The following is a 16,274-nucleotide window of genomic DNA, read 5'->3' as shown; positions in this document are numbered from 1 at the left end:
AGACTGAATGGAAAGTGAAGTAGTCGAGAAAGAAAGAAACGCGAAGAGAAAAAGAGACAAAAAATAAACATGACAACAAGAGCTAAAAATAACGGACAACATGGCAGAAAGAAAAAGCGATAAATAAAGCAAGAGGGAGAAAGGAAGTCAGGAAAAAAATAGAAAGAACGAGAAATTTTAGAAATAAATATAGTAAATGCAGAAAGAAAGAGACTGACAAATATCTTTACAGATACAATTAAGAGACAAAAAAAAAAACAGACAGAGTAGGGAAGGAAGTCAGAGAAAACTTATTAGCAGTAAGGTGATTCGCTTTCCGTGTGTAGATCCATAATCTCAGCTTCTTCTCTCGAGTCTTCCCCTTGGACTGTTTTCGCTTCTTTAATCCATAAACACTTGAGTACAGTGCGGTTGGTGTGAATGCCAGGTCACCGAGGCATATTTATAAATGGAATGGCTGACACTCTCGCGTGGTGGTCCCTGGATGGTCCTGTGATGCCCATTGTACCCAAAGTTTTTAGATGATTGTACCTGATACCAGTTTTGTCAGTGAATCTTGATTTCGTGAATATTCTTTACTTCAGGATTCCACGAAAATGAGATTACCGGTTCCAGAAAACGGTCATCTTTCCTTTGCTTGGAATATAAATGGTGCCCCTCTCGCAAATTGGAAGTGCGCACCACAAAATTTCGATGCCGGATTCCGGCTCTTAATTTTTATATTTATACAGGTCTTGTCAGGTACTATTCTCCCTTTGCTTTTACTGCCAAGCTCCACAAAACATCAATCATTTTTTGCTTATTTGCGACGTTTTACAAGCCATAGGAAGAAACACTTAGAAACTATATTTAGAAGATTGAGCATTACTCGTAACTCTGGAAATATCCTCTCCCTTGGTGCTTCTTCTCTGGGCCACAGCAACAGCAGCGTCTGCATAATAGTTTGCGAATTTCTTAGACTCAAGAAGGTTTGCTTGTTAGATTTCTTACTAATGAAATTCTAGTTCTTTGGTATTTTAATTTATTTATTCATTCCAATAAATAGTTCTTTACCTGATTTGTAGATAACCATATGATTGTCCATTTTAATATTCCCTAAATGTCTGATTAAATAATTTTTCTTCTTCAAGATTTGGAATTCCTTTTTCCCGATTACATTAAGCGCCAATTTAATGGGCTATTTTGGGCTAGTCTTTTTGCATTCTTTAAAATAATGGAGTGAGTCACACCTACCGGGTGCTCGGTGATATCACACACTGGCGTAAATCACGGGGGGGGGGGGGCGGTCCTGACGCTCGTAGACCGTGCTACGGCGGGGTAAATGTCCCCTCCCTCTTTTTAACAGTGTAGTATGGCGCATTCGAGTTTGATATTGCTTGTTTATCTCGTGTTGTGCACCTGTGTTCAATACCCCTAGAGACCGGGGCAGGCAAGAATTTTTCCTAATTTTTTGAACGCGTTCGAACAGCGCGATGTATGTACATCGATGAAGATGCACGCTGTGACTTTCGAGAACATATGCGCGCGCTCAAGTCTTGCAGAGAGAATCGAGTGGATTTCGCGGGTCATTGTTTGCCCCTCAACGACTCACGAAGTACAAAATCTCTAAAAGACGTCTCAAAACGCCTACAATGCTATAGACGTCTTGGTATACGAGAACACAGTAAACTAGACATTATCTAAATGGAATATTTGCGCCTTAAATGCTATGGCATACGAAGCCTCTTTAACAACTACGAGAGCCTGCTTTGCCAAAGAAGTTAATAACGCCTAGTAGAGAGATCTTGTAGGCCTGATTCTTCGAATGTTTTGTCGAGAAGCGCCAAAATGCCGGAAAATCATGTCGAAGGAGCGGTGACTGTCGGTGTTATTAACAAATAACGCAGCTAAGCAATCCCCGAACAATTCGATGGTTTTACACTGCCCCAGCACGGGTGCATACCTGCTGATATATATATATATATATATATATATATATATATATATATATATATATATATATATATATATATATATATATATATATATATATATATATATATATATATATATATATATATATATATATATATATATATATATATATATATATATATATATATATATATAAACAGTTGGGCAACTATATTCTTTCCACTCCAACGCGATCATACGATAACGATATGCTTCTAGCAGCACGCATCAGCGTTATGGAGAGAGAGAGAGAAAAAAAACTTTATTAAAAAGTCAGTAAATTACTTCAGGCAAGGCCCGTCGCAGGAAGGGCATGTTCGGCGATACGTGATTCTCATGCCATGCATGAATTGCTCATGATGAAAATTGTGTTTCCGCGAGGCTTGATCGGCAGGCCACTGGTCATCGTTTCGCGTTTCGTTTATGTATAGATTCGTGATTATTATCTGGCATCAAGCATCAGTGCTCATACTGTCTTCCGCATATATTCGGTCAGTGTTTCGTAAAACAAGTTACACTGCGCGTTTTCGTCGGCGGATCTATAACTTCGCATGTTCGCATAATGTACTTTTTTTGGTAAATGAAATTAATTGTGCCTTACTTTTCGTCATTACTACTGGAACTTTTTAGCTGTCTGGTAATAATAAAATGTAAAATATGACAGTTTTTTTTATGGTGGTTGAATCTAATTGAGTCTTCGTCGAACGCAAAACCACATTTATAGATGGACGCGCTGGTGCAAGCCAGGCTGGCCCAAGCTTCGGATGATATTTTTCATCTGCGGTTTACAACAGAGAATATCTATCAATTACAGCTCGTGTGCGGGTGTCTGCGTTCAAGCGCTGACCAATAAAGCGCGACGCTTTTAAAATGCAGGTGCCTCGCTTTGTGATGTGCAGTTATATTGATTGGCGTTTATATATGAAAGCATTTTATCACATATTGACACGTGACTATATATGTTATCGGAAATCTGTCTTTAGAATGAGTGATGCTGTGCTATTTGTTGTAAATCATTAGTAGTTTACTTGATTTTTCTCGTACGCAGTTTTTATTCACTGATGTTTGTGCAGACATTGGGTCTGAGACCACGTCAGGTAATCGCGGAAGCAAGTGCAGTTTTTTTTATGGGTCCTGGAGTGCATTGTGAGGAATATGAATTTATGTTGCTGCCACAGTAATCAAATTCACCTTGCGCGGCATCCTTCTGCCGTATTTGCTGATGATAAGCATGATTATTTGTGCGTCATACTCTAAACGTCATTGCGAAGTACTACGCGTTCAGATTACGTAATTTACGTGTTCAAAATTGCGTATGTGTTGTACGCTAGCTTTGTGTTCAGATTTATTATAAACTAATGTGTTCTATCAGTCATAAAGTTTATTCGGGTCCCAAAAAACTACAGATTCGTAGTTGCGGGCCGCGTCCCATTGGAGCCGGAAGACCAGGGTCCTCCATCCGTTCGCCAGCTCTGGGCATCCCTTAGTTGTTCCTGGAGGTCATCACTTTTGGTGGCTTCCTCCCGGTCCTCTTGTTTATTAAAAGAGGCATTGGAATGCCGAACATTGCCAGAACGCGTGCGCTAACCAGAATACTCTTCATGGTACTGAGTTAGTGTGGGTCGATGTCTGGAGCAAAGCAACAAGACCATACTCTTGACAGGAAAGATCTTGTTGGTAAAATTTTCAGTGTCGGAAATTGAGGTCTAATATAGTCAGCTTTGGGTGCGGGAGCGAGAGCTTCCTGTGCCCAAGCTGATGGTGTTTCACTATATGAAAATTGGATATATGCGGTCAGCACCTTAACGCTGATGCGCGGTGAACTGAAGAAGACATTAATTTTCGCGGCACATGGCACGGAACTTTGAAGTACGAGGGAGTGAAACAAAGTTATTTGGTCTACAATAGACGTGAGTCGGACGCAACGTCGGAAACCTGTAGCATTCACTATGGCGTACTAAATTAGAAGTCACAGTGGGAACATGCGTGGTTGTCACAGGAAGTGGGAGAGAAAAAGAAAATAACTCTCGCAGGAGCTCTTTTCAGCCCCTGAATCTAGAACTTCATACATAGCGGTCGGCGAACATAAAAAACGTGCTGGAAAGGCAGTTAAAAGTTAGAAATAACAGTGTGTATACCATGAAAACTGAGCCTTTAGATTGCTACTTCTTTTTAGAGGCTTTTATAATCGCTTGTTTTATAATTCTAATGCCATTACAACAAAATACCAAAAAAAGTCTAAAAAACGTCTTAGCCTGGTCTTTTCAAGACGTTCTTTGTGCGATCATTTCATCTAACATTAGCACGGCTATTCGTGCACAGCTACATAATGTTTTGACCAAAACATCTATTATTTATCGGCTAGCAATTCAAGACGTTTTATAGACGTAAAATAGCTTCCTTAGAGTTTTAGGGGAAGTTAGTGGTGGTGGTATTTCTGCATGGTAAATTAGGACGTTGCCTTCTAAACTACATGGTGGTGGAGCTAGTGGTTAGAAGAGGAAGAAGGCACCTAATTTTTGCAGCCCCATGGGGAGCACAGCGCAGCGCCTGCCGCATGAAAAAAAAAAAAAAAAAAACACAGCAACAACGAGCTGCCACTCTTTTTCGATTAGTGTCGGTCGCTAACGTCACCTGCGGCAGACGATGCAACTACTCGACAATTTGCCACGGCTGCCTGGCGCGACCCAGGTGGCCGTGCATTTTGCATAGCCTCCGAAATAGTGTTTAGTTGTAGATCACGAATTAAGGAAAAAGGTACCTTTTCCTTCCTCCGTGTTGTAGATCTTGAATAAATGGATGGATGGATGGATGAGTGGATGGATGAATGAATGGATGGATGGATGGATGGATGGATGTATCAGGCTGTGCCCTTAGGTCGAGCGGCGGCTATGTGTTGAAGGGTTGAATTTCACTCGCGCCTTGGTCACCAATCAGTTAACCTCCACTTGGTTATTTACCCGTTTAAAGTATGTTTTGCCTTCACTCTCCTGAAATTCCAATGCTTTGAAAAATTGCGCGCCATTATTTTAGTTCAGCCGTTTCCTCCTCCGCTCCACACGCGCTACATAATGTGTCTGTGCCTTCGTAACTCTCTTTTTTTTTTTTTAGAGTGTCGGTCGCAAGCGCCACCATGCAGCGCTTGCTCAAAACTAAAGACAGGACGAATCACTGGGAGCAGCTATTCGTCAGGCATCTTAATAAAGAAGGCAACGCCTCAGGCATGCATAGAGTTTCCTAAATATTAATTCTAGAAAAATCTATGCAGGTATTTTAACAAAAGAGGCAATGACTAGGGAAATGTCATCTGAAAGAATACAAAGAAAAGTGAGGCCGATACTTAAACCTACAACATCAATCGTGGTATCTTGTCTTCCCATCACTCGACCACCGTTGCGGTTACAACGATGATGCCCCTTGGTCACATCCACGATTCTTTCTTGACCTGCGTGGTTTCGTGCTCGGCATTACGGGCTTTATGAATAAAAAATAAAAACAATATGAAAATGTCTCCTGTATCTTTTCCTTTTTCCTTCGGTATAGCTGCAAAAAAAAAATGAAAATGAATAACTGTTTCTGACAACGTTTTTAATCCCCGACTCCGGCATTCAGGGACTGAAGGTGTACGACAGTAAATAATTCGTGGAGTGCAACATAATAAGAACGTTCCTGCTCTTCACAGAAAGAGCCAGGCTGGTATCCAGTAAACTGCTAAGCGCAAAAAGAAAAAAAAAAAAAGTAGTAGACGTGACCATAAACTAACTGGCCCGATCCTGCATTTTAGTCCAGCCTACCACACATTTGCGTACCCTATGCGTAGCCGCGTGATCGGATACCGAATTAAGTCCTTCCGACATCCTTCCTCCATGCCTTGCGATTATTTTGTTTCGGTGCTCTGTGAGAAAGCGCACAAATCCAACCATAGCTGTGTTGCGCGCTAACGCCATCTCTCGGCTGATGTTTGGAGCTATGGAGACGTCCCTTCCTCGACGAGTGACACTGTTTGTGCCAAGATAAAACCAGTGTGCCAAACGTCCTACCATGCGTGATAAACTATTATAGTGTACAATCGCTACATCTGAGCGTGGTCAACAATCGCCCAGGAAAAGTGCCGCTGTCGATTCTCGCCTAAGCCACCCTATCCCTGAACATGGCTATCCGATTTGCTCTGGTTTAAGGAAAATACGAGGTAAGGCTCGCTTTTTCTCCGCCTGATTTGCTTTAGGAACGTTGCTCGTGGTCGATATTTCGACTTGCACATGATCCATTTACATTAGTCGCTTCGTAAGCTGATGTGTGGGCCAATCGGTTCGATCAAACATTTTTCGGCGCACGTATCTGGTTGTTTCTACTAGGCGGCGCTTGTTCTTTTCTTGTTTTCTAGGCTTCTTCCTGTACTCTTGCGTTCATCCGTGGTCGTGCATAATAATCGCATGACTTTATTGGGTCCCAACGTAAAGCCCACCCGAGCCTCAATCTACACCACTGCTTGCTGGCCTTCTTGAGCCACAGATTTTTTTTTTTTTTCTCGCGCGATGACTGAACCTGAAGCCCTCGGTTTAGTTTCGTCTTTTCCCTTATCGATTGAGGGCGATCTGTGAGAAACGTGTTTGTCGTAAACACAGGTGTTGACGTGTAAAGAAACCCTTTGATGAAATAGAAATCTTGGCTGCTTGTGCACAAAATGGGGTTTGTAACTAGGCTGGCACGCCATTCGGCTGCGACATCATTTATAGCATTTCGTCGTAAGTCTTTACATGCGGCTACATATATACACTGAATCTCAATTTTTTGTTTTAGAGGCATCCGTTGATTTAGCCTCTCTGGCCAAGTTTTAAAACCACCAAAGCTTGCTTAATCCAATCCCTGCCGCATTTTTGGTGGAGGGTAAAATGCTTGAGGCCCGTGTGCTTAGATTTATTTAGGTACACGTTATAAGAAACCTCAGGCGGTCGAGATTTCCGTAGCCCACAAGTACGACGTCCCTCACAAGCATGTGGTTTTGGGTAATTGAATGTTAACAATTATTATTACTCGGACGTTAAGAAAAATTGCTGAACATACTTGTTCTTTTCTATGAAAAATTGTATGGTTGCCTCCGTAACTGTAGTAATAAACAATCTACATTGTTAGTCAGTAACACAGCACACTTGTGTGGTAAATTGTTGCGTGTAAATATTTTGGTACATGAAAAAAAAATGGAGTATGCTTTACCCCCTACATAGCAAAATCCCACTCGTTGAGGCATTCTTCTTGATGGTTACTTTCAGAAGTCAGTTGGCATGGCAGATTGCTTCTACACCATCAGTCTTCAACTGCATCTCAAACACTATCGAACTTCCAACTGATGCAGCCTTAGTACACATATACATCCTCTTGAATTTGAACCAAAACTTACCACTTCCAAGTTAATTGGCATGAAAAACAGTACAATATACACAAATACCACAGGACCAGTGTTGTCGCGCTTTTCACGCTTGCTAACTGCACAATGTTGCACCAACTTGCCCAGACAAAATCATTCCTAAAACAGTTATTATGCCTGCATTTCTAGGGCTTTTGGCAAAAGTTGCTCACGTTTATTTATTGGCAGATACCTGAAAAAAAAAAAGTGCCAAAGCAGACTAAGAAAGGTGATATAATACTAACATTCTGTGCAGCTTACTCTGCTGTTTGGTGGAAACTGAAGACGGTTATTTATATGTTCAGTCATACCAAATGTGTACTTCAGCCATTTTCAAGTTTACATCTGTAGGGCATACTTCAGAATATAAGGCTGGCTGTCACCATACTACAGCCACCCTTGTGCGCCAAGATTAAGCCAGTTTATATGGCCACCCTTACTTAAGTGCATAATTTATTCATCAAGTAAAACACCCATAAATGGCAGAACACAACAAGACGACGAGCGGCTAAGTTAAGTGAATACCAATTATGCCAGCAAACACCTTATGCCAGCAAACACCTAAAATGCATCGTATTACCTTGTAAACCAATTTGCACATCTCGTCACACTGCAGAAAGCGTGGCACTACAATCGGGAGAATTGGTCATGAGTTTTACTGTTTGTTGTGCTGCTTTGGTGTGTCACTACAGATTCCATTTCCAGTCGTTGTTTTGATGAGGCAGCAATCAAAAAGCAGTGGGGTGCATAAATTTACAGTCATGCTCAATACGATTTGCAGCGCTGGAACATGTCTCCTCACTAGCTCAGAGCTAACCGACAGCTTCCGACAAGACGGCAAGTTTGGCCAGTTGGTTTGTCTTTATGTTTGAAAATTCTGTGGTTGCGCATCAAAAAACATGGACAAGAATAAGTAGACGCTGTGCAAACGCTGTCCTGCTTAATTCTTTTCAATGTTTTTTGGTGTGCTTGACGAAATTTTCAAACATGACCGCAGCTTCCATAAGCCCGTATTACCACTACCAAACGCTGTTCTCTCACTTTAGGATTATTCTAAATAAGAAAATGCATTTCAGTTGTGGAAATGATTGTGGGTTAAAGTCGTGAAATATCTTTGAACTTGTGAGGCTCCTGTGTTGGGGGTAGGTTGTACTAAGTGTGACCTTGCAGTACTCATAGATAGAAATGTGACAAATCAAGTCCAAGTAATGTATACAGTGTTGTGTCCACCGTCTTCAGTTCATGTCATATCAGCTTAATTCCTACTTAGACACTTTCATGAGATGCACCGTTACCTTTAATGGAAGGTTTCATGGCCACAGGACTTGGTTATTTGCCGTAAGTGTGCCTACCAGTCATCAAACTGTAAGATTTGAGGTCATATTTATGTCCATGAGCATTGCACATAAATGAATGTGGTGGAAATCAATACAGTTGAAATCCTTCATAAGAGACAAATGGGTATAAGAGACACCAGTTTGCCTACAGTAAAGTACGGGTGGATAAGAAAATGAACACGAGTTACTCTGCTTAAAAGAGACATCTCATATGAAAGACAAGATTTGCTGCCCCTAGCATGCCTCTTATAAAGGGGTTTAACTGTACAGTGGTCCTCGCTGCAGGACCTGTCGTAGTCGAGATGTTGCTTTTATGAGCACGATAACTTGCAAATCTTGTATAAAGCGTGTGCGTAATGACCTTGTTTGCAGCGGGGCATGGTTATTGCTCCTCACCCCCCAGACTGGCTGCCAGCAAGGTGATGAGTGTTGGCACGGGAACGAGGCAGCCCTCTGGGTGCCCCTATGCGAGTCCCTGGGCACCACTGTAGAGCACGTCATGGGGGTGGGTGCATCATCGCCAGACCCTCCCCAGGTACGTTGTTAGAGGAACATCTTTTACGGTGGCACTGGACATGTTTCTTAGGAATTGAGCTGCGAGTATAAGAGTGCTGTTTTGGAACACACAAGTACTTTAAAAAGGCCTAACTTGAGCTTGTCGGCTTGGCTTTGACCATGAGACAAGAAAGACTGACAGGACTTGGCGCGGGCTAGCAACACGAGTGTTCTTTTCGCAGGTGCAAATATGTTTGCCATCATTTGTAAGTGCCCCATTAATCGTACTAACCCACAAAGAAATTAATGATCTCTACACGTGATCATCTCATTGTCATGAACTAATTGAGACGCATGCGTTGAACGGTTGCAGGCTCCGATGAGGCGTGTCCAGGAGCATGCGCAGCAGTGTCATGTGTGGTGGTGAATGCATGAATAATTATTTTTAAGTTACAGATAGCCACAGGGAATTCCGGTACTCCTGTTGTACCCGTGAACTTTCTGCTTATGTCTATTACATTGCAACCATTGGCATGTATGTGGGAGAAGTGGTTATTTTTGTGAAAACGAAGAGAAAAGTGCACCCCGCAACGGGCATGTATGTGGGAAGGGATGCTATTCATTTATTTAAAGGAGGGTGCCAACTCTGTCCTGTATTTTTACGTTGTTAGACATTTCAGGTCATTTTAATTTGCAGGCTTATGGCCACACATGTTTTTTTTTATGATAACGGCCAATGACATTGCATTCAAAGAACTGTTCACATCGCACATTTACCCCCAGGAAGAAGACCATGGCAGGCTGTTATGGGAAGCATGTTATAGTTATATTTTTGCATCCATTGTGCAGAAAAGAAAATTGGACTCAACCAACTGTAGTTAAATGCCCCAGATTGATGCAACCCTTTTTTGTTGTGCTGTAGCAGCAATTTTTCACTTTTGAGCAGCACACTCGGGGCCACTTGGCACTCTCACAGTTGTGCCAGAATGCTGGACCTAAATGTGAGTTCAAAAATCTGATTTCCTGAAACAATGAGAGTAGAATTAAGGAGGTTAAGAGGCATTCAGTTAAGAGGCATTCAGTTAAGAGACATTCAGTTAAGAGGCATTCAGTTAAGAGGCATTCATATTCAGTTAAGAGGCATTCTAGTGCACCCAAGGTGACGTCATGGGGGGACACAGTTCTCTTGGTCAGCCATTTACAACCTCGTGGTAGCCATGTTGACGGTATTCCAAACAGCAAGACCCAGTCAAGGCTGGAATTGTTTCCGATAATTTAATAAAGTTTTCATATTTTGAATATGCTTAGAACACTACCGTTGGCATGGCCATGATAGCGTTTCTGGCGGAGGTCTATGCCCCTGTGTGCATGTGCGTGTGTGTGTGCATGTGTGTGTGCGCATGTGCGTGTTTGTATCAAAACAGTGCCAATATATTTCTGGCTGAAGGTTAAGCTCTGACTCGCCTTGATCAAACATGCACCCTTTGGTTAAGCGAACAATCACTACAGCGCTCATCACTTTCTCCTTTTGTGTGTCAATTGTGACGGCCGCAGTTTTTAATGTTTAATTGTGTTACAATTGCTTCCATGGGCAAATATACCAAAAGCCCATTGGCCTGTGCCAGTAGCATCACCGCGAACCTTTCTTCTGGTGGACAGGATTGAGTGATTGAGCTGTGCATTGTAGGTTCCTTCGGACATGGGGCGCAAGAAAAGGGCTCCGCTGCTGACACTGCGTAAGCGGCTGGCACGTCGCCGGTGGAGAGCCAGCAAGGGCTTTGACCATGCACAAGTGTTCAACGATTTCCTCAACTCGGCCGGCTGGACTGTGCGAGAGGTGAGAGCTCTCTTGGGAAGCAGTCAATAATACCATGCAAGGCAGTGAAACAATCTAATGAAAGGCATCTTTGTGTGTTGCCTTGCACAAGCCTACAAGAAATGCTGCATTGAGGAAGTGAGCAATGTGTTTGTGTTTTCAGGTTATATTTTGCTGTCTTGACTGTGCTTCTCCTAATTCTTGGTGTGGCGATTGCACGATCACACATGGGCTACAGCGATTGTTGCATTGCAGTGTTTTCTGTCGTCGCACTCTGATGGTGGTATCCTTTGCAAACTTCTCCGTGGAGATGTCCATGGTCCAGAATGGGGTTTTGGAACTGGACTCTGCATGTCCTACCACTTAGCCACACAGCAATGTCTAACAAGGCTGCCTATTGTTGTCGCTGCAGCACCAGTGCTCAAGCTCCAAGGCACACACATTGTGTTAACAAAGTTTTGTGGCTTCCTGGATAAGTGCTGGAATTATGAAGAGGTACTCTTGGAGTATTGCAACACTTCGGGCGGTCCTACATACAGACCGTCATTTGTAGCTGCAGCACTTTGAGACTCTGCCTTGCAATGACAGCTCTCTCCAAAAGAGAGGGGAGGGGGGGTGCGACTGGCAGAGCTATGCGTCTCTGTTCACCATCGTCAACTACACATTTAAGCCAAAAGCCAAGTTGGATCAGCACGTAATTAGAAATGTTGTATGTAAGGTTAACCTAGCAGCTGATAGTTTCCTTTGGCTGAATTGGTAGAAACACAACCGCCCTTAAAGAATGAAACAAAATGTTATTATGAAAATAAGAAAGTTAAAAATGAATAGTTTGACTGTGGAAACAAGTAGTGTCAGTAATCCATCTACTAAAAAAAAGCTACATTATTTTTGTTGTAGGTGAATTCATAGCGAAAGTCAGTTGAGAAAGGCTTACTTGTTTTTCTGTTTATTTGAATGCAATGTACATGGGTCATTGTGAGTAAGGTTGCCACTTTATAAGATAAGACTCTGGCTCTTCTAATGAGGGGGGGGGGGGGGCTTATAGAGGTGCTTGAACTTATCTAAAATGGATGCTTGGGTGAAGTGGTTCTTATGAAAGATTTTGACACTGCAAAAAGACAGAACACTGCTGATCTCTAATCAGAGCTATGCCTGCATGTTCTTCCAAGTGTTCTGTCATGTTGTGATGTTAATATATTTCACAAGTAGAATTTACGCTGATTGAAAAATGCCACATTTGGTACTTTACACACAATCTCATGTATTGTAACATTGTTTTTGTAGTCAGCAGTCTACATAATGTACATGTACAAAACAAAACAGAGCTGAGCATCTACATATTCAGTTAGCATAAAAATAAATTCTGTCTACATGTATGCTGTTCACTTTGCCAAAGATTACTGTGAATACATGTTGTCCATGGCCAGGAGCCAGCTTTTGTTCTTAGGTCTCAATGGTGCTTTGGAACAGGCATTGATGTAATTTTCTTGCTTTGAAGGGGAAGAATTTACGCTCATGATGCAAGCACGTAACCACTGATGTTGATTTTTCACTTTAGTTGAATGGCTGGTATAACTGGAAAGATTTTACTTGAAGTTTTCATGGGCACAAGATAAAAGTTGTTTGAAAATGCATGAGAGTTCTGTTGACTGATGCAATAATTAGTACCTTTGAAGTTGCTGAATTTATGCTTATAAATTGTGAGAAAAAATAATTGTAATACAATTGCCAAAAGACCGGCCAATGACGGTCAGTCCTAGGTAATGGACCAACAACAGGCCCACTATCTAAAAAATGGCCGGGTTGAATTAGAACTTGGTAGGGTGCAATCCTAATTGTAAGTGGCATAAGTACGGCTGTAGAAATGTAACTCTTCTTGCAAAAGGGTGTCTCGAAAGTCTAGTTGGTACATGATACTGCATGAGAAAGTGCTGGGATGAGACAAGTAGAGGTAATACACAAAAAGCCAGGGCTAATAGCCTGCATTGGGGTTATGTACGTGCAAGATGGACAGTAAAGTTCTAGTTATTTGGCAAAGCTGAATTTCAAGGTCACAAGACTAAGAGAGTAGGGTCCTCCAGTTTGGGACGTTGATTGGGTAAATGCACAGGTTTGCTCACAGTTAGGTTCCCAGTGTCGCCGCACTTCATTGAGTGGCAGTGCATCCAGTGCAGTGTACACATAAACTTATGGGAGGTGCTTGCTTTTTCATTGTGAGAGTGGTGCAGAAGTAGAGTTAATGGCTTAAATGCTCAGACATGGACGAAAAAACACAGATGCGGACAAGTGCACTCTTGCAACTAACTTTTATTCTTCGCAGAACTCAGCTTCAGAACCCTCAAGCATGCGTTAAAGACCAAATAAAGTGATATAACATGATCTCTAGCAGTACCGCTTAACCAAATCCTGTCATGATGCTGTAGACCGGCGCGTTGCAGACTCTCCTTTCTCATAGATGTGCTCCATCTACTTGGAGGCTTATTGACATTGTTCGTAAGTTGGTGCTTAGGACTGGCTTGTCACACTGATATGTTTACAGGTGGCAGCCCTGGTGCACGATTATGAAGCCACTGGCGCCCTGCGAGAGCTCACGGCACACGCCGATGCTGCACGACCTCCCGCGCGCTCCTGTCGAGCCGACCTTGGCCGCTTGCTAGAATCCCGGCTGTGCACAGACGTGACTCTGGCCTACCGGGGCACTGCCTTTCCGGCTCACCGGGCACTGCTGTCGGCACGGTGCCCATTTTTTAGGGACCTGCTGTCGGAAGGAGCACGACAACAAATGGTATGAATGCTTGTCCATCCTCTTTAGTTTAATCTCGATTATTGAAAGGAGGGCAAGCAAGATATGCGTATCGTTTCAAGTTTGTGTGATTCAAAAACTAGCCATCTTGCTCATGGTCACACTCTATATTGGGCTCAGCTTTTGTGAGCAAAGTGCTCACTGAAGTGCTCGATAGTTTTATATTTTTTCTGCTTTCGATCGTTTAGTAAATTGCTGTTTGCTATGCACAATGCTGTGCAGACAGACAGACAAAGAACTTTTATGAAGTTCTGAGGGACTAGGTGGGAAGAACTTTCGTGAAGTTTTGAGGGACTAGCTGAGAAGGATCTGCTGAGTCCCTCGGCTCACCGCTAGCTGCTCCCATGTTAGAATCGGGAAGCCATGCCTCTCCGCTTTTTCATGCGCCCTCTGGACGGCCATTGACTGGATATTCAGTGTGGTACTTAGATGTGTCCACGTTGCTTTTCATCTTTGTCCATTTGTGCACAAAAATTTGAGGCATGTTTGAAATGAGGGTTTACTGTAGTGTGAAAAATGACAAAAATGTCAGACTGGACTGAGCTTCTTTTTGCATACCTTTGCCGCATGGTCCACAAAATACCGGTGGACATCCATCGGTATGCCAGTTTTGGACATACGTACGTCCAGTGGAGATTTCGCGGAAACCGCCATCTGAACTGTGGTCGTCTGTAGGACCCTTATGCGCGAAAAAATTGTCGATCGTTCAAACGTCCAATGTGTTACCGAAACCCTATGTTTGGACACAGGACGGATCTGCGCTTCGTCCTTTCAGTACATGCAGTGGACGTCCGTGGGAATATCATTGAAATTAACGGACGTTTATTAGACATGCATAGCCTTGCTGCACAGTAGAACGCTCGCTCTCACCATACGCGATTGGTCGAGGGTCCGGTACCCACTACGACAGAAACGTTTACGCGAGCGTCGACCTATTGCACATGACAAGAACGAATGTTCCATTTTAGCATGCAAATAAGATCATGCCCATAATGACCGCCTTGGTACAGAAGCATCAAACCTGCCATGTACAATGCATTAGCTTGACTGGCTTTTCTTTTATTATAGCATGCTGTAGCTAATACATCAAGCAAAACAGGAAAGAAGCAAGAAAAGAGGAGACAGACCCAGTACGGAGTGCAGGAATCTATATTTGTTTTAAAAACTTCAAATGACTATTGAAAACAATATAAGCTTTCACATGAAATTTCATGAACAATGACGATCATACGATGCACTTCAGGTCCCATCAAAGAAAGTGCACTGGCGATCGCGCTAGCAGGCACAGTCGCAGGCCCTTTGTCTTGCACAAACAGCAGTGAAGAAAAGCTGCATACAAGAAAAAGTAAGTAAGATGCGTATGAGTTCCAAAACATAAGATAGATTTCCAATAACAGATCTGATAAAAGGCTGTCATGTATTTGTAAATAACAATCAATCATAACTGCATCCAGGCGAGGCGCTTATACACGGCAGAAATGTTACACTTCGTCGGCGACTGGCCGGCATTGTTGATAGCATGCTTGCCTAAAAGTATGTCGGCTTATCACTCTCACAAACGTGCCCACAAACATGAGCTGTAACTCGCACAAGAACAAGATTATCAAAAATAGGTCGAGTCAGTCTAGCTTACGATTGTGTTCTGTAGCTACGTGTTCGACCAAGAATCGACTGCCAGCAAACAACTGTCATATTTACCGTATTAATTACAACTTTAGAACGTTTCAGTAACGAAATGATGAAAAGTCAGGGGCTCCTAATTGGGCTTGCCAAAATAAGTACTTTATTTGAGTGGGTGATGTTATCCGAATGGGCAACAAAGGTGTCAAGCAGATCCAGGTATTGAATTGCAATGAACCGTTAGCGAAAACACACAGTAGAAGTTGTTTCAGAAAACACTGATGCAAAATATGCGGAAAACAGAATGCGGACTGTTACTTGACTCCGGATAACAGCCAATAATTTGTACAGGAAAGCTGAACACGCCAATGACCAATGACCTGCCGATCGAGCCACCATGCATCATCGCGGGGGAAGGACAAGTTTCATGGCCGCTCAATAAAAAACACGGTCATGCAAGTTCCAACATGTATGACATTGTACTGCGTCAGCACTTACCTGAAGCCAGGAAGTGCCCGAAGCTGATGCGAGCTGGCGTGCCTGCCAATGAGCGCCTGCATTTTGCTCATGTGCTGCACCTGTATCGGTCGCAGTTGTGCGACCTTGTTGCTGCAAGCATCAATATACGAGCGCCTTGGCTTGAAAAGAATATGCCACACACATGTACAGCCAACCATTTTTAGGGGCGAAGCTCCTTAAGGTGTGGGCTGTGCATCCCCTGTATGTAGCCACCTCTCGATTAGTTCTTGCAGTGTTCACTAGATGGCGGTACATCCCCTGTATGTAGCCACCTCTCGATTAGTTCTTGCAGTGTTCACTAGATGGCGGTACGTCCTCTGTATGTAG

General features: G+C 42.8%; 1 protein-coding gene across 1 annotated transcript in view; it reads left to right on the top strand.

Annotated features, from left to right (window-relative positions):
• Nucleotides 1-5,924: 5,924 nt before the first annotated feature.
• The window catches only part of LOC119166911 (BTB/POZ domain-containing protein 7), a 32,892-nt gene continuing 22,542 nt past the window's right edge, over nt 5,925-16,274 (top strand). The window contains exons 1-4 of the mRNA XM_037418304.2: nt 5,925-6,142; nt 9,067-9,229; nt 10,877-11,026; nt 13,545-13,790. Coding sequence (XP_037274201.2) covers nt 9,194-9,229; nt 10,877-11,026; nt 13,545-13,790 — 432 coding nt within the window. The 5' untranslated portion in view covers nt 5,925-6,142; nt 9,067-9,193. The remainder of the gene's footprint in view (nt 6,143-9,066; nt 9,230-10,876; nt 11,027-13,544; nt 13,791-16,274) is intronic.

This window comes from Rhipicephalus microplus, chromosome 6 (assembly GCF_043290135.1).
Source record: "Rhipicephalus microplus isolate Deutch F79 chromosome 6, USDA_Rmic, whole genome shotgun sequence".
NCBI lineage: Eukaryota > Metazoa > Arthropoda > Arachnida > Ixodida > Ixodidae > Rhipicephalus > Rhipicephalus microplus.
The sequence above is the reverse complement of the archived record's forward strand: the minus strand, read 5'-3'. Positions and strand labels throughout refer to the sequence as shown.